Source organism: Leopardus geoffroyi, chromosome B4, assembly GCF_018350155.1.
Source record: "Leopardus geoffroyi isolate Oge1 chromosome B4, O.geoffroyi_Oge1_pat1.0, whole genome shotgun sequence".
NCBI classification, from domain to species: domain Eukaryota; kingdom Metazoa; phylum Chordata; class Mammalia; order Carnivora; family Felidae; genus Leopardus; species Leopardus geoffroyi.
In genome coordinates, this window is record NC_059341.1 from 104,892,344 (window position 1) to 104,911,326 (window position 18,983).

General features: G+C 36.1%; 1 protein-coding gene across 1 annotated transcript in view; it reads left to right on the plus strand.

Annotated features, from left to right (window-relative positions):
* ACSS3 (acyl-CoA synthetase short chain family member 3) overlaps positions 1-18,592 on the plus strand; it is a 157,858-nt gene extending 139,266 nt beyond the window's left edge. The window contains exons 13-16 of the mRNA XM_045464363.1: positions 1,048-1,170; positions 14,645-14,744; positions 14,835-15,010; positions 16,385-18,592. Coding sequence (XP_045320319.1) covers positions 1,048-1,170; positions 14,645-14,744; positions 14,835-15,010; positions 16,385-16,453 — 468 coding nt within the window. The 3' untranslated portion in view covers positions 16,454-18,592. The remainder of the gene's footprint in view (positions 1-1,047; positions 1,171-14,644; positions 14,745-14,834; positions 15,011-16,384) is intronic.
* The last annotated feature ends 391 nt before the right edge of the window (positions 18,593-18,983 follow it).

Below are 18,983 nucleotides of genomic sequence, written 5' to 3' on the forward strand. Positions count from 1 at the left end.
TGATCACCTTTAACCCTGAAAGCTCTTTCAAAGTCTCAGTTTATGGTTAAACTATATGGAGTGACTCTACACTCGCCTTGTTACCCTGACCTCATACTTCACATTAAAGGGCTTGGCCACAGTACAACAAGGTTGAGTAACTTGCCTGTCATTTAGAAGTGATGGAGCTGAAAATTGAACATAAAATCTGATTCCAGAGTCCATTCTCTTTAACTGTACTCTAGGTTTTCTCTCCAACAGAAATCGCAATAAGAGCTGACAATTACAGAGGGCTCATGATGTGCCAGAGTCGCCCTCTAGGTATAAACCATCTCATTTATGCTTCATGGAAGCCTTACAGGGTATAGTTCACTACCCTGTTTAACAGATGAGCGTCCTGAATCTCAGAAAGATTAGGAAACCAAATAGTGACTCATCTGGATTGTTCCTAAAGTCTGTGCTCATTACGTAAGAATCAAGATGACTGAAAAGCATTAGAAGAAATATTTCTTTCTACTTCTTATTCCTCTTTATTCATCATTCTATTGTGATTTTCTGGGTCCGTGAAGATGTGCTGCTACTTTGAGTTGATTAAAAATTATACTTCATCCTTATTATATTTCACGGAAGCTTGAGTCCAATCCAAATTCATGTTAATAAACTTAGCGCTGTATTTTCTAATTATTCATAGAGAGCTTTAAAGCTTTTAAAAATTAATATAATTAATGAAGAAATCTATCAGAATTACTTTACAAAACCAAAGTATATTGGAAATATTGAACTATTCTTCATTAAAAAAATTGAGTTCATAAACTTTATAACTTATAGTTCAGACACTTAACTTGACCATATATAAGAACACTTAAATTGATTCCTGGCTGTTAGGGGAGCAAAGAAGTTCTAGTAAGTTACCAAAATCAAAAGGAATTTAATTCCATAGTCTAGGTATGAAAAAAGTCAAATGCATGGAGTAAATCCATTTTTATCACATTTTATATATACCAAACTTAAATGATTGTCTTACCTAGCAATACATGCTAATTAGACATTATTGATTCTTATTTACAGGGCTACTATGACACCATGGATGCTGGTTACATGGATGAAGAAGGCTATCTATATGTTATGTCTCGAGTTGATGACGTGATAAATGTTGCAGGTCACAGAATTTCTGCAGGTGCTATTGAAGAGGTATTGATGAATATTGGTTTACTATTCCAGGTAGTATTTAGAGACAGAGCTGAACTTAAGTTAATATTGAGGTTAAGTCACTGTACCTGGAAAATTACTGTACCCTTCAATGGAAGCAGAGGCTAGATTACTCTAGTATTTCTCTTCCCTTATTTCTTCTTGTGTAAATCTTCATATTCTCCAAACTCCTTGATCTCTGCCTGGGTGGTAGTGAGGAATTTTAGGATATATATGTGTTATTTATAGAAAAGCCTATATATATATGTATATATATGTATATATATGTGTATATATACACACACACACACACACATATATATATATATATATATATGTATGTATACATATATATCCTTAAAATTCCTATATATATATATAGGCTATAGCCTATAAATATATATATTTAATTTTTTAATGTTTATTTTTAAGAAAGAGAGAGAGAGAGGGGGAGAGAGAGAGAGACAGAGCATGAACAGGGGAGGGGCAGAGAGAAAGGGAGATACAGAATCTGAAGCAGGCTCCAGGCTCTGAGCTGTCAGGACACAGCCCAATGCGGGACTCAAAGTCACGAACAATGAGATCATGACCTGAGCTGAAGTCGGTCACTTCACTGACTGAGCCACCCAGGCGCCCCACTAGAAGGAGAGCCTATATATTTTTGCTTCTTGATAGCCTCTATCTTCTTGTTTTTCTCTTGCTTGATAACCAGGTTGCATATAGCCTTTAAGTGGTATGAGATTTAGACATTTTATTCTAATCTTAAATCCTGAGAATTTTCTTCCAACGTAAACACATTGCCACAGAGTCCCCAGAAGATTTTTTTAAATGTTTTTGGTTTTTGATTTTTACATTTACATAGAGTAAAATCCACTTTATTGTTGTATAATACCATGAATTTCTATACTTGTTTGATTCTTGGAACCATCACCACACACAGGATACAGAAAAATGTCAACACTGCCAAAGACGTCTGTCATAAAATTATCTTTGTATTCTAACCCTTCCCATTCCTAACCCTTGGTAACTACTGATTTTTCGTTTCTATGTTTTTGCTTCTCTAGAATGCCATATAAATGGAATAACACTGTATGTAACATTTTGAGACTGGGTTATTTCATTTAGGGAAATATATTTGAGATCCATCCACGTTTTGTGTATATCACTAACTTATCCTTTTATATTGCTGTGCGGTATTCCGTGTGTGCATGTACTAACCAGTTTCTGCATCTATTCACTCATTAAAGGATATTTGGATTATTTCTAGTTAGGAAAAATTTTGAATAATTCTGTTATATACATTCATGTATAGGTTTTTGGGCAAAATTCATTTTCATTTTTCTGGGATAAATACCTATAGTGGTTTGCTGGTTTATATGGTAAGTGTATGTTTAATCTTGTAAGAAACTGTCAAACTGTTTTTCTATAGTGTCTGTGCACTTTTACGTTCACACCAGCAGTGTTTGAGAGTTTCTATTTCTTCTTCATCAACACTTGGAGTTGTCATTATTCTTTATTTAAACCATTCTAGTAGATGTGAAATGGTATCTCATTGGGCTTTTAATTTGCTTTTCTCTAATGACTTACTGACATTGGGCATCTTTCGATATGCTTGTTTCTCATCCACATATCTTCTTTGGTAAAATACTTGTTGACATCATCTACCCCCCCCCTTTTTTTTTTAATTAGGTTGTTTTCTTATTTTTCAGTTTTGAGAGTCCTTTATCTGATACATGATATGCAAATACTGTCTTCCAGTCTGTGGCTAGTCTTTTTATTCTGTTAACAGTGTTCTTAACAGAGCGGAAGTATTTTTTATATTGATGAAGTCAAGTTCACTAACTTTTTTCTTTGACAGATTGTGATTTTGGTGTTGTATCTTAGATTTCTTTCCTAACCTAAGGTCATAAATATTTCTCATTTGTTTTGACCTAAGAATTTTATACTTTCATGTTTTACACTTAGTTTAGTATTTCACATTTTCTATAAGTTTACATTTACATTTTGAGTTTTCATGTCTGTGTGTGAATGGTGCAGGATGTAGTTGAGGATTATTACTTTTTTTTAATATGGATGTCAGTAGTTCCAAGTATCAGTTCTTGCAAAGACTCCCTTTCTCCTTTAAATTTCCTTTACACCTTTGTCCAAATCAGCTGACAGTGTTTGAATGGATCTATTCTTAGATCATGTCTTCTCTTTCATTTTTCTTTGTGTTTATCTCTTTACCAATAATATTCTGTCTTGACACTGTAGCTTTTATGGAATGCCTTCAAGTTGAATGGTGTCCACATTTGTTCTTCTTTTTCAAAGTTGTTTTGGATGTTCCAGTTCCCCTACTTTTCCATATATATTTTAGAACAAGCTTTTGATTGGGTCTTAATCTATAGATTCTTTTGAGAAAAATTGATATCTGACCTATACTGAATCTTCCAATCCATGAATTTTATACATGTCTCCATGCCTTTAGGTCTCTTTTGATAGGTTTTGTCAATATTTTATACTTTTTAGTATACAGATTCTGAGCATATTTTGTTAGCTTTATACCTAAGTATTTAATGTTTAAGGTATTGCTAATAGAATCTTTTTTAAAATTTTGGTTTCTAAATTTTCACTGCTAGTGGATAGAAATACTATTGACTTCTTTGAGCTGGTATTTTTTATAGATTTCTTGAGATTTCCTATATAGATAATCCATCATGTTGTCTGTGAGTAGGGGTAGTTTTATTGCTGTCTTTTTAGTCTGAATGCCTTTTATTCATTTTTTCTTGCCTTCTTGAGCTGGCTAAAACTTCCAGTATGATATTGACTAAGAGTTGTGAGAGTAGACACCCTTGCCTTGTTTTTATCTTAGGGTAAAAAAATTCAGTACCTTACCATTAGGAGTGTTTCCTGGAGCGCTGTGTGGCTCAGTCTATTAAATGTCCTCTTGATTTTGGCTCAGGTCATGATCTCATGGTTTGTGAGTTTGAGCCCTGCATGGGGCTCTGCACTGACAGCATGAAGCCTGCTTGGAATTCTCTCTCTCTCTCTCTCTCTCTCTCTCTCTCTCTCCATATATCTCTGCTCCTTTCCCACTCGTGTCTCTCTCTCTCTCTCTCTCTCCCCACCCCCCTCAAAATAAATAAAATAAACATTAAAAAAAAATGTTTCCTGTCAGTGTTTCTGGAGATAAACTTTATCAAATTAAGATGTTCATTCTATTCCTAATTTGATCAGTTAAAAAAAATTTTTTAATGCTTATTTATTTTTGAGAGATAGAGAGAGACAGAGTGTGAGCAGGGGAGGGTCAGAGAGAGGGAGATACAGAATCAGAAGCAGGCTCCAGAGCTGTCAGCACAGAGCCCAATGCAGGGCTCAAACTCATGAACTGTGAGATCATGGCCTGAGCCGAAGTTGGACGCTTAACTGACTGGGCCATCCAGGTGCCCCTGTAATTTGATGAGATTTTTCAAAAATCTTGAGTGAATGCCAAATTTTGCCAAGTGCCTTTTCTGCTTCTATTGATATGGTCATGTGGCTTTTCTTTTTAAGCCTTTTAATATGCGAGTTACATTAATTAATTTTCAAATGTTCAGTCTTGCATTACTAGATAAACCTTACTTGGTTGCAATGTTTTTATATATTGATTTTTTACAAACATCTATAGTAATTCTCTTTGTTCTGAAGTTGGTCATCTGTGGTAATCACATAGCCACTCCATCTTTTGTGTTTCAATCTTCTATCTTTTGCCATCCTTTCATTTGGATCATTATGGATCATTATAGATCCATATAAATCCATCATCCGGATCATTATGCTTTCTATGGACTTGTAGATAGCATATAGTTGGATTTTCCTTTTGTTTTTATCCAATCTGAAAATCTCTATCTTTTAACTGGTGGTGTTTTTGGACCACTTACATTTAAACTAATTATTCATATGTTTATATTTATGCCTATCAGTTTATTGGTTTTTCTTTTTGCCTTTTCTTCATTCCCCTCATTTGCCTTTTTTCCCTTCTTTTAAGTCATTTCTTTCTTTTCTTTTCTTTTTTTTTTTTTTTTTTTTTTTTTTTTTTTTTTTTTTTTTGATAGCTTTTGTTTCTTTACTGAGAACTTCTGTTTCCATTCATTCCAGGAAGGTTTGCCCATACTTCTTGGGCCATGGCTATTTCTGGGTTTTTAATATTCATCTTTGTCAATTTTATCCTGAATGTGCAAATGGGGTGTTATAGGTCAAAGACAGATTTCTTGGTAGTAAGTGTGTCATTGCCCTCTTACCTGAGGTCTTAGCCCTAGTCCTACATAAGCACCAGACACTTCTAGATGACAGAAAAGGGAGATAATTTTTCTCTGCTTCTAAAGGGGAATGGAGCAGCTTCTTCACTCCTCCTCAGAAGGTCTCCTAAACTGAAGGGCCTGCATCCAGACTCCACTCTTTGATATGTAAATAAAATCTCTCCAGGAGCCGGACAGCCCTGTGAATCTCAACTCTTACAACCTAGAAATGTTTCCAAGATCTGAGGCCTCATCTTTTTTGACATGTCAATACCTAGGAAGCTAGTGAGCCAGTCTCCCTAGCACTTTGTAAGTTTAACCTAGGGAGCTAGTCTAGACTTTAATAATTTTGCCCTCCCAGGTAAATTAGAAAAAGTCTTATTATCCTGTCAGATCAGAGCAATTAACTCGACAAATAGCTATAGATCAAATTCTCATGGTATTTGAAGATTCTCAACAGGCTAGGGCTTTTTATAGGAACAATGAGGAATCCAGGAAAGTTTTATCCCCCTGCTGCCATTATAATAGCTGCATTAAAATCTTTGTCTGATAAATCTAATATTTGGGTCATCTTGGAGTTGGCATCTATTGACTGATAGTCTTTTTTCTTGAGATGTTTAGGTTTTCCCGATTTCTTTTATGTCCAGTAACTTTAGATTTTATCCTAGATATTTTGAATATGACATTATGAGATTTTGGATCCTGTTTAAATCATCTGGATTTGTGTTCTTGTGATTATTTTAGTTAAAATCAGATCATGCCCACTTTCTATGGGCTGAGGTTCTAATGTCAATTTAATTTTCAAAGACTCCGAAGTACTATTTGGTCCATCTCACTTGTGTCTCTCCCAGAGGCCAATCTGAAACTCGAGTTAAGTGCTCAAAATCCTCACTGTGCTGATTCTGGTTGGATTCATGCCTGCACAAATCTGGGGTGGGCTCAGGACTACTTTAAATACACAGATTGAAAGTATGCCTTTCTCCAACTCCTTCCTCTCCATAATTTACTTTGTACTTTCTGATTTCCAAGGCTCCTCATTGCTGCTCTTCTGGGTAAAAAGTCAGGGCTTTACCCTCCCTATGTTCTTACCAGGGTTCAATACTGCATGTTCTACTTACACAGCGTGCCTGGGCGGAGGATGGGACTCTGTCTCATTGACAGCACTCTGTGTAGAGCAGGGCAAGTTAACAGGGACTGCCTGGCTGCTATTGTGGGAGGAGGGGGCGGGGGACAAATGGCATTGAATCTTACTAGACTCCCTTAGATTGGGTGCTTTTTTGCGGGGGGGTCTCCCAAGGTGCCATCCCACAGGATGCACACCAGTAGTGGAGGAAGGAAAGGACACAGCTCTTTGCTGGCCTTCACTTGGAGTAGGGTGTGGAAAGTCAACAAGGTTGCTACAGCTCGGTAGGAAGGAAGAGGGACGGTGCTTCCTTGTTGGTGTTCACCTAGAGGAGAGAGGTAGCATGAAAAGGATTGTTTCCCAGATCCTCTGCTCCTTTCCCTAGACCTCTGTAAAGGCAGATGTTTTGGGGGGTTTTTCTGTCTGCACTTATTGGCAGTTCCATCTTTTGTGCTACTCCAGCATCCAGGCCGGAATATGCAGGAGGCAAACAAACAAACCATAATGACAACAAAAACCAAATCCTACAAAGAAACAAACAAAAAAGAGGGGATTCACCATCCGGTTGTGTCTCAAGTTTATAATTCTAATAGTGTCATCTGATCTGGTTTTTTCAGCCCAGAGTTTTTCATTGCAATTAGTGAAAGTGATAAGGTGGAGTGTATTTATTCCATCTTTATCAGAACCAAACCCAGAATCATTTTGAAATGGAATAGAGCAAACTACAGTTTAAATGAAAGAAAATGTTTAAAGTAGTATGAGTAGTAATCCAGTGGGATCAGAGCATGCAGAATCAAAGTTTACTTCTCTTTCCTATAATTAAAAGATGGTCACCTTCTTTAATTTTTTTTAACATTTATTTATTATTTTTTAGAGACAGAGACAGAGTAGGAGCAGGGCAGGGTCAGAGAGAGACACAGAATCTGAAGCAGGCTCCAGGCTCTGAGCTATCAGCACAGAGCCCGAGACAGGGCTCAAACTCAAGAACCGTGAGATCATGACCTGAGCCGAAGTCGGTCGCTTAACTGACTGAGCCACCCAGGCACCCCACTGGTCACCTTCTTTAAAAGTCATACTTACTTTCAGCTAAAACAAAACATATGAACACTTCTTGTCATGTTGGCGTGTGTGTGTGTGTGTGTGTGTGTGTGTGTGTGTGTGACAGTTTGATATTATTTGAGTAAAAAGAAAGAATTCTATATAATATTTTGGGATATGTGGCTTTGTGCTCTATTATAATATTATCTTGTTTTTAACCTACTCTGAATTTTGTGATAACCTGAAATTGAAATTTATGCTTCATGTATTTTGGTGTGTTGGCAAAAGGTTGTTCTGGTTGCATGAACTTTTAATTTCTTGCCTGTAGGAGATTACCTCCAATATTCACCTGTATTTCTGGCAGACTCAGCTAATCAAAATTTGGAGATTACATATGCACAGCTTTTATTATCAAAGTTCTTGGTTCTCTCTTTTATTTTTAGAATAAAAAGGGAACTATCAATCTATTTAAATATATGTTTCTACTGACATCCTCACTGTATGTAATCAGAGAATGAGGCAGGCAGAAGATAGTTAAAATGACAAAATTGGAAAAAAAAAAAAAGCATGCTGGAATCAATGCTTCCCAACAAGAATTTTGTCACTAGATCTTGGAGTAATTACAGCACATAATAGGACACCTGCCAGCCTTCAAGCCATCTTGAAGTGAATGTCTCTCTTTCTATAAATTAAATGATTAACTCTATTGTATACTTACGTCTAATAAGGAAGTTAATAACTCAATTCATATCAGGTTTGTTTCTTTATGATGACATCCTTTAAAGAGTTGGGAACTAACATTTTTTACTGGGTTTTTCCCACATCCTATAAAAATTGCTTAACATATTGATAATTAATATGTATGTGAAATATTTTTATTGATGACATAACCAACTTTTATTAAAGTGTCCAAACCTTACTTTACATGTAGATGCTTTCCAGGATTCCCATTAGGATTCTCAATTGTCAATTCTGAATGCTGAATTCTATTTTGAGTTTTTGAAATGGGATTTGAGGGTCTTAATGCATGGGAGTGTCATCTGTAATAATTCAAAATAGACTGAATATTGCTTTTATATATAGTAAAAATCTGTGCCTTCCCAGTTTCTTAAAGTAAAATATGACAAGTGCATTACATAAGACTAATCAAACAAATTCTATTAAAGTTACTACATCAAAAACATTTTAGGAAACTATATGTTCTTTTCTGTTCTCATCATAAGAAAACAAGAGTTCTAGAATAGCTTTTATAAATTGAAGAGGATCTTATCCTTGCAGATCTCAACACCTGTTAGGGCCTTCTGTAACTGTTAAAGAACAGTTGTATGTATTTGAAAAGTTAATCTTTGAAAGTCTGGCATCTAGGTAGACACTTGGAATATTCTGGTGGAAGTTCAAGGTGTTCTTAAGAAAATTGGGTCTGAAATCTGCTAGTTCAGGTCTTATGAGCCAAAATTACCAGGAGCCAATGCGGTCCTTCTTGCTTGGTGCTCTTTCACCGCTGTGGGCAGGCTATCGTGCATAGACACCTCCAGGGAACAAATTAGGCTCTCTGATTTCATTCATTCACTTGTAGCTTAAAATAGTCCCACTGGTATTGTTGGGAAGTTGGAAATCTGGCATTAAAATACTGCACTTAAAGCCTAGGGCAGTGTTCATTGCAATTTACCCTTTGGAAGTTTATTCTGACCATAGTTTCACTGTTTGTTTTCCAAGTTGGCTATTTTGTTTGCTATTTTTAGGAGTGATTTCTTCAGGATTGAATATATTTCCATAAAGTGTATATTCAACAAAGATGCCATGTAATTTCTGTTCTACTCAGCATTAAATGATTACTGGATTTAAATAGTTGTAAAATTGCTGAATATTTTCCTGAGTATGAATATGAATACTGATAATAATGTAGAATCTGACTCCAACATCAGAGGGAATGAAAAAGCATTCTTCTTTTCCCTACTGCAGACACAATCTCCCACCAAAACTGGCTCCTTTCATTTTATGAAAGTGCTTGATTTAAACTAATACTTCTAAGATTAAACTACTTAAACACATAATTAAGAGATCTGTATAATTTAGCTTACTAAAGCCACAAAACCTTCCAAATCCATTAAAATTTACCTAGAAATGACAGTACCCCAAAAACAACAAATGACAAGCATTTACAAGGACTGTTACCCTAACATTTATACAGATATTCCTCAATTTGAGAAGACGTTATATCTTGATAAACTTATTGTAAATTGAAAAGATCATAAGTTGAAAATGCATTTAATACACTTAACCTGCCAAACATCATAACTTAGCCTACCTTACCTTAAACATGCTCAGAACACTAACATCAGCCTACAGTTGGGCAAAATCATCTTATGTAAATACTTTATAACAAAGTGTTGAATAGCTCGTGTAATTTATTGGCTATGGTACTGAAAATGAAAAAGAGAATGGCGGTATGGGTAGAGAGTGGTTGTAAGTGCATCCGTTGTTTACCCTGTGATCACTTGGCTGTCTGGGCGCCGAGGCTTCCCCCACTGCCCAGTGTCTCAAGAAAGGATTGTACCACATATCCTAGCCTAGGAAAAGACCACAATTCAAAATTTGAAGCATAGTTTCTACTGAACTCATATTGCTTTCAGACCACCCTAAAGACGAAAAGTCGTAAATTGGAACCATTGCACACTTTCGGTTGAGACAATTACCTTTTAAGTTGTGTTAGTTTTTCAGTTCTTAAATGCCAGTTAATCACAGAGGCTTATGGATTTTATGTGGAGAAAATATATGAAAATGGCTCTGGATATTTTTAGCCCCCCAAGACATTTGGTTTCTGTCCCTTAAATGTTGCCAAGACATAATTTGATGCTTTCCTTTTTAATGATTCAGTTGTTGCAATCATTATTTAGCATGTAAATATTATTTATGGAGCCAACATAGAAAGCCATCCCCCCCTTCCTTTATGGCATCTTTTCAATACTGATGGATTGATGTAATATTTTATCCAGTATAATAATGAACCTTGTTTATAGATGACATAAAATTCTGGTAAATGATTATGTTTTTCACAGATTTTTAAGAGCTTGTCTACAAACTAGGAAAAATGTGAAACTCTGGTACTGTAGAAAACTGTGTTATATATTCTGATTTTAAAGTACTCTGCCCATATGGAAAACCAGTCAGAATTTTCCCATCCACATCTTTTAAAAAAATTTTTTTAAAATGTTTATTTATTTTTGAGAGAGAGAGAGAGAGAGAGAAAGAGAAAGAGAAAGTGAGCAGGGGAGGGGCAGAGAGAAGCAGGCTCCAGGCTCAGAGTTGTCAGCACAGAGCCCGACACGGGGCTCGAACTCACGAGCTGTGAGATCATGACCTGAGCTGAAGTTGGATGCTTAACCAACCGAGCCACCCAGGAGCACCCCTTCATCCACTTCTAAACATACTAATACTGAGGGTAGAAACGTGGTGAAATTAAAACAATATGGTGAATGAATGGCAAACTAGAAGGTTTGATGTTTGATTTAGTTAAAATTACACTGGTTAGGTGACAAAATACCTGGATGATCAGATTTTTTTTTTTAATAGTAATTTGAGCAGATACATTGGCATTTAAAAAATTAAGGTAGAGAGGCTTATGGCACCAATGAACACTTTAACAATTTCTTCTTTGACAATCAAAACTCTGGTTACCCAGAAAAAAGTTTTTCTCCACCCATGAAGGGAATCCTAAGCCAGAAGTATAGGATTGGGCCCACCAAAACGACATCCTATCTGCCATCGACAAAATATTGTCTCCACAGACTGAGTATACTAACTCCCAGTACAGATCTCTGGCAATGAAATTTGTCTCTAGCATCTGCACCTAACACATAAATAAGATCTTAGCAAATGGGAAGCCGTTGGAAGCATTTTGAGAGTTCCAACTGAAGCACTGGGAGAAGATGGTGTTGTGTGGTCTGTATAGTACGTGTTTTGCAGGAGCTTTTTAGTCAGACCCAACTAATGGAAGATGCAGTACACAGCTCTATCTCAGCAATGAAGTGAATAAAATATGTACCACAGAAAATAATTTATTGAACACATCCTATCGTCAGCACTGGAAGAGTCAGAAACTATGTGGCTGGCAACTCTTATAACTCAGTCCTTCAAAGTGGGTGGTAACAACAGGATATGGGAGAAATGTTGATTTCTGTGCTTAATCAGGGGCAGTGTGAGGTAGTGCACCGGCTTTGCACCCAACATTCTGGCTGTTTGCTGAGTCTTCCGGGACTCATTTTCAACTTGGTGTAATTAAAAGAAAAAAAAGATTTTCCTGGAAACTTTGGGACTGAGAAGCATCATGTCCCAGATTCTGCTGTGTTTTTCCTGTCTCTCTGGTTGTGCCTTTTTCGTCTCGTTTGTCAGCTTCTCTTTTTTCATGTAGCCATTAAATGTCAGAGTTCCTTAAGGCTTTCATCTTCTTATTGCTTTCTCTCTAATTTATTTTTTATTTTTTTAACATTTATTTTTGAGAGACAGAGAGAGAGACAGAACGTGAGCAGGGGAAGGGCAGTGAGAGAGGGAGACACAGAAGCCGAAGAAGGCTTCAGGCTCCAGGCTGTCAGCACAGAGCCTGATGTGGGGCTCGAACCCACAAACCATGAGATCATGACCTGAGCTGAAGTTAAATACTTAACCAACTGAGCCATCCAGGTGCCCCAGTCTCCCTAAATAATCTTTATCTGTAGCTTTTTTTTTTGCATTTTTTTTTATGCATTAATGACATTTAAATGTGCATCTCCAGATTAAGACTCCCATCAGACTCAACTGCTTTGACTTAGATATCTCAAAGATGCCTCGGTGGAACATCTCCAAGACTTAATACATGATCATTCCTTCCAAGCTTAGCCTTCACTAGTATTTTCTGGCTTAGAAAATGGCACCACTATCCAAACATCTGTTGAAGCCAAAGAACATAGAATCATCCATAACTTCCCTACCTTCTTCTTGCTCCATATCCAATTTATCATAAAAATATGTTCATTTTATCTTTAAAGAAACTCTAGAATCCCATTACCCATTGTCATAGCCTTAGTCTACTTGTAGCCTCAAGGGTGATTTGAATAAATTGTAATACTCCCCCTTAACGATCCTCTATTTGTTCTCCACAGTGAACCCAAAGTAAGTTTGTGTTTCAAAATACAATCTGAAGCCAAAGAAGCCAATATGAAAAGACTACATACTATATGATTCCAGTGTTCTGGAAAAGGACTTTGGAGACACTGAAAAGATCAGTGTTTGCCAAGGGCTAGCAGGAAGTAAGGATGAATAAGCAGAACACAGGAGATATTTTAAGGCAGTGAAACTATTCTGTAAAATGCAATATAATGGTGCACACATTTCATAAGATCCATAGAATATACAACATGAAGAGTGAACACTAATGTAAACTGTCGACGAGGGCGAGAATGACGTGTTGATGTTGGTTCGTCAATTCTAACAAATACACCACTCTAGTGAGGGATTTTGAGAGTGAGGGAGGCTGTGCATATATGGGGGTGGGAGAGATAGGACAACTCTTGCTTTCCATTCAATTTTGCTATGAATCTAAAACTACTCCAAAAAATAAAGTCTGTTAAAAAAATCCACAAAGATCTTGTGTCTCCTCCTCAACTCTTGAAATTGCTTCGTCGCTTTTCCAACTCTCCTAAATCGGAAGTCCTTAGCACAGTCCCTTTCTACCTGTACAGCTTCCTTTCCTCTTGCGCCTCTCTCAGCCTTGCTGCTTTCCTGCCACATGAGTTTCTTTCAGGCTCAAATGCTTTGTGTGAAGTCTCTCCTCAGGGATTTGCCCCACCCTTTCTCCTTGCCTAATCAGTGTCTACTCATCCTTGACACCTGAGCTCATTGTCATTTCCTGAAGGCTTCTCTGAGACCCCTGTCCTTCTGCTTTTGCTCTGTATTTCACATAAAAACCTAAGTTATTTTGGAGGCTTTTGCTATAGCTTTCCTGTAAAAACCCAGTTATTTCCCCAGAGCCCTTACCACTTTTATATTTAGACATTCACAATAACAAATATTAGTGATTGTTTATTAAGATTGTTCTCATCCATTGGACTGTAAGCACCTGTTTTTGCTCAGCATTGAGCCTGGTGCAGTGGTTGGAACATAGAAGGATTTGGTAAATATTTGTTGAAAGAATAAAGAATAAAAAGTGTCAAATGGGCTGTTGGTATATTGCCCACTGTTTTCTCTAGCTATTAGAGATTTGCAGTCACTGAAATACCTATTACTCTCTCAGAAGAGGACATTTTGAACAATCATTTTTAAAAGTACCATCACAGCAGAAATGTTTTTTTAACCCTAAGCTTCTGTATTTCATGTGGTTACTCTGTGGTTTCTTGTGATTCTAGATTGATAGCTGTTTTGTTCTTTAAGATATTTAGAGCTTAGAGTAAGCAGTATGAAAATGGCTCCCTGACAGGGGTGATTATCTGAAGTCACGGCTTCATGCTATCTCCAGCCTTTTCTTTGAAGTTGGAAAATCCTCTCTGGATGGGTGGTCATTCAAGAAAAGAGATGCTCTGTTCATTGCTTAGTAACAGATACAGAAATAAAATCCCTGTTTAGTCATGGGGCTGCCTTGGATTTCTCTGGAAAGTGCGCTTATGGTAGCCAGCACTAACGCTAAATCACCATGAGGCCCTTTTATTTCGGATGCACACTGCAGTGTGTTCTCACTGAATACCTGCCCTGACTTCATTAATAAACAAGTGAGGTGAAGAAACAATTCTCCTACTTTCCAGGTAAGCTAAGCAATTTGTCTTAATCACTGTTAGCCTTTTGTGAGTGACTACCATGGGGGTCCTAATCATTCATTCACCCTGGTTATAATGATACGAATTGTGAATTAGTAGTAACTTTCACGCAGGCAGCTATAGGGTTCGAGTTCTCCGACGTGTACTTTTTTTTTTTTTCCGATTGAAATACGTATGTCCGTATCTCTCTCTCTTTATATATTCATATATATACACACACACACACACACACACACACACATAGATTTTCTAAATGAATGCTTTCCTTATTACAGTCGGTCCTCTCCCATGGCACGGTAGCTGACTGCGCTGTTGTTGGTAAGGAAGATCCTTTGAAAGGTCATGTCCCCTTAGCACTCTGCGTGTTGAGAAAAGGTGAGAGATCTTTGTTCTCCCAGAGTGTTTGGGCCCTGAATGATTAACCCTAGTTAATTCAGTGCTTATTCACCTGAACTTTCTCCCTAGATATTAATACAACAGAGGAACAAGTTTTGGAAGAAATTGTGAACCATGTTAGACAGAGCATTGGCCCTGTGGCTGCTTTTCGAAATGCAGTGTTTGTGAAACAGTTACCCAAAACGAGATCTGGAAAAATTCCCCGGTCAGCTCTGTCTGCCCTGGTCAACGGCAAGCCGTATAAGGTAAATTATCCAAAATGTTCAACGCCAGGTTCTGAAATGTTTTTACATTTTTTTTTTTTTAATGTTAAGGGGGAAACTGCATAACCACTCTCTAGGAATGAGGGTTGTGGAAACACGTATTAATTAAAACCATATGCTTTGAGATTATAGGAACCAGTGTGTGAAAATACTTTTACTATCAGTATGTCAGTTAAATGCTAACAACTAGTGGAAATGCAGTCTTAATGAATTAAAGACACATCTTCCTTCATTGTAGTCATTAATGGCTATTACTGAATGAGAAAGCAAACAATTGAGACTGGTTATGCATGCTGGTTATATACATGCTGTATATGTACAGATATATATGATATATATATGTGTATGTACATATATATAATATATATGCTGGTTATATAGTTCTCATTCATATATACTCTATAGTTCTAATTGATATATATTCTAATTATTTCTATTTTGAGTGAACATTATTTTGGAAAATGTTAGGCTAATTCAAGTATATGTACTTAATCACCAATATCTACTAGAAGGTGATGCAACAGTAAATAGTTGTATGAGAAAATGCAAAAAAAAAAAAAAAAAAATCAAAAGAGGCACAAAGAAAGGCTCATTAGAGGGATTCTAGAGAAAGTACCACTTAGTGATGAAGGAGCATAAGGCAAGTTGACTTGCCCCAACTCCCCCACCCCCCAGGTGGGTTATGTGACACATTCCTCAGGCACTCCTGGCTGCCCAAGAACAAAGGAAAGGACATAAAACAAATGGCTAAACTGAGTCTCCATCAGTTTACAAATATCTTAGTAATATTACAAGAAAAAGACCATTTTATCAATAACCTAATTTCTGTAAACTCCCTATCTTAATGATAATGCTTTGCTAGAGGGAAAAACAACCTTAGCTTGACAATAGATAGGCTTCCAATAATCTGTAAATCCTCTTTAGCTTGTGGAAATCCCTTTAAGAAACTTCCTCTTGATTTTACCTCCCCCAACAGTATATAATAAACAGTCACTCCTCACAACCCCAGTGCAGCTCTTTGTGCCCATGGGTCCTGTCCCCGTGCTTTAATAAAATCACCTTTTTGACACCAAAGACTTCTTCGAGAATTCTTTCCTGGCCATTGGCTCGAAACCCTCACCAACACCCCAAAACCCCATCATTTAGGACCAATAGTTTTGCTAAATGAACAGTTTATTATTCTGGAAGACTACAAATTATATTTTAAAATATTAAAATCAGAGTTCCCTTGTTTTCAACATTTTTATATGCATATTATAAGACAATGGGAAATACAACATTGCATGTAATTGTTTAATTATAGAGAGATGGAAGGGGTTCAGGGACGAACATTCATCTCTCGTTTTTTCTTTCCAGATAACACCTACAATTGAAGACCCCAGCATTTTTGGGCACATAGAAGAAGTGCTGAAGCAGGCATCATGACTTTCTTTTTTCCTATTTTGAGTCAATTTGAGTCAATTTTCTAACTGGAGTCAAATTTTTTGAATTCTTTCCCATAAATAAATACTTAAATAGAAATTACTTGCAACCCGAAATGTGAATTATAAAGCTTGGCCTAAAAAAAAAAATAGTATTTGAAGACTAGAGGAAGACCTGTGCCTTCTGTTTAATTAGACCCAATTAGCATCTTTTTCAGTTGCCTGGAACATGGTTCATTGTAGATTGTCTATCACTTTAATTTAGGAAAAATATAGCTAATGTATGATTTTAAAAAGCTTACTCCCTCAAATATTTTAATCGAAAGTGACACATTAACATAGAGTACTTCCTGAAATGAGGAATCTGTAGCTTTGACCTAAAACCTAAAACTCAAGTTGAAGTCAGAAAATAATGATAATTTTTCTTACAGAAATTCTGAATATTTTCTAACATTTTTGAGATGTCCCCATGCATGGTTATTAAAAAAAAAAAAAAATAGATATAATGGGAGGTTTTAGGGAATCACCTAGACCCATGACTTTGAAACAGGAGCATCCATCTAGACCTACATTTCCTGAGGGAAGCTTAGATACCAGGATACAGCTCTGCCCTCGGGTCATTTTGACCTTGTCAGGGGAAATCACATGCCTGACAGATCCTAGAGGTTATTTAATCCAGTCTGTTTGTCAGGGAGGTGAGAGGGCTTTGGAGTTCCTCCTGTCTCAGGTTCTTAGTTGACCGTACACTTAATGATTCCAGCTTCCTATAAAAACAAGGAAATGACACAAAAATGCAGTAAACTGACAAGGAAAACTCTTAAGGAAGAAATGTAAAAGTTTTTATATTATGCTAAAGACCAGGAGTTTTTAAGTAATCCCAAATCTAGATTTTTATGTGAAATCTCTAATTTTTTAATAATAACTCACTAAAAACACATTGTGACATTCAAACACGTTTCCATTTAAACTTATCTAAAACTATTGAGAATTTAAGAAAAATTCCTGAAAATGAATCTTTGTTAATAAGTTTATGGTAATGTACCAATTAGCCAGAGTAGATAATTAAATATATGACTTACTTAGGATTCTACATGCTATCAGTTATTGAAGAATACACTTAAACTAAAAAATATATATATACCATGCCCATTGAGTCTTTGATGGTGCTTAAAGTATTTCCCAATCTTTCAGTCCATCAGGAAAATTATTTTTTAAGAGCAGCTGTCCTAACATGATAGTCTGGGTATATGAAATATATGTGAGAGATAACAGAGAGCTTATTTACTTGTTTATTTCATAAAAAATGCTTACAACTTATATATAAAGACATTATGAAAATGATAGGGTTTTTTTTGTTTTTTTTTTTTTGGACCATAAGCTATAAATCAATGGCTTCTCAAAGTAAAGTCCTCTTTGCTTAAATTGGCTTCTTGACTGTTACACCTGAAAATTTTTTCAGCTAATTGTTCTCTTTGTTTCGGTAGCCTGCATTAAACCAACTAGATAGACATTCAACTTATAATTTGAAGCTGTGAAGTTCCTTAAAGTGTCCCTTCTGTTGGGTACATTTTACTCATTATCACAACTGTAATCTTAAGTAATATATTCTTGTTAAGAATATAACAATTATTTTTTCGTGTAACATCCTGTCAATTTGAAATGGCAAATTCTTTAGCTGAATGTGTACCATTGTTCTTTTGTGAGGGATAAACAAAGGCAGATCCGAGAACTGTGTGAAGGGTGTATCTGTGGACCTCTTGCACATTTTTCCTAGCAATCAATTCTGAAGGGACACATTAGCAAGCAGGCTCAAGTTATTTTCCAATAACTCGGTGCATGAGACTGGGGAGGAAGTACTGTTCCTGCATCCGGTTGAGGAAATTTATCTCCTCCGAAGAGTCAGAGGAAGTACTGTTACTTTCATGTGATTAAAAGTGGGGCAAGAAAGATACACTTGAGTTGTTGGACTGCCTAAAATTTGGTAGGAAAAAAAAGGAATTTTCTCTAACATACTTACCATAAAGCACTTTCAGGAGATAGTACCTAGAATATTCTGGATTAAATGTATCTTTAAAAATAACGATATAATGTTACTAAAAATACAATCATTGTATTTTCTGAAATAAAGTCCTCATGACTTTTTCTTGGTATTTTCATAGAATATTTTACTGTAAGACATTGGAAAAATTTAAGATTTTCTTTCAAATCTATGGAAAAGTGTTTTCCAGTTATTTTGCTCCAGACAATACATTAAATATATAAAAGATCTGCTTTATATCTAAGGAGCACTTTTGTTTATATAAAATTGTATTTGAGAAGGCTCTCATCATTGCAAATGTGAAAATTCTTAAGTTTGATAACTGGTCAGAAGGAAAAATATTGAGATTCTGAGCTTAATCCAGTAAATGGATTTTAGATTCTGGCAGAAATTATAAGTTGAAGAGTATTTTATGTTTTGTTTTGTTTTGTTTTTTTTTTTGAGGGAATAGCTAGATCTTTTTCTCTCTATACATTAGAATCTATTATAAACGATT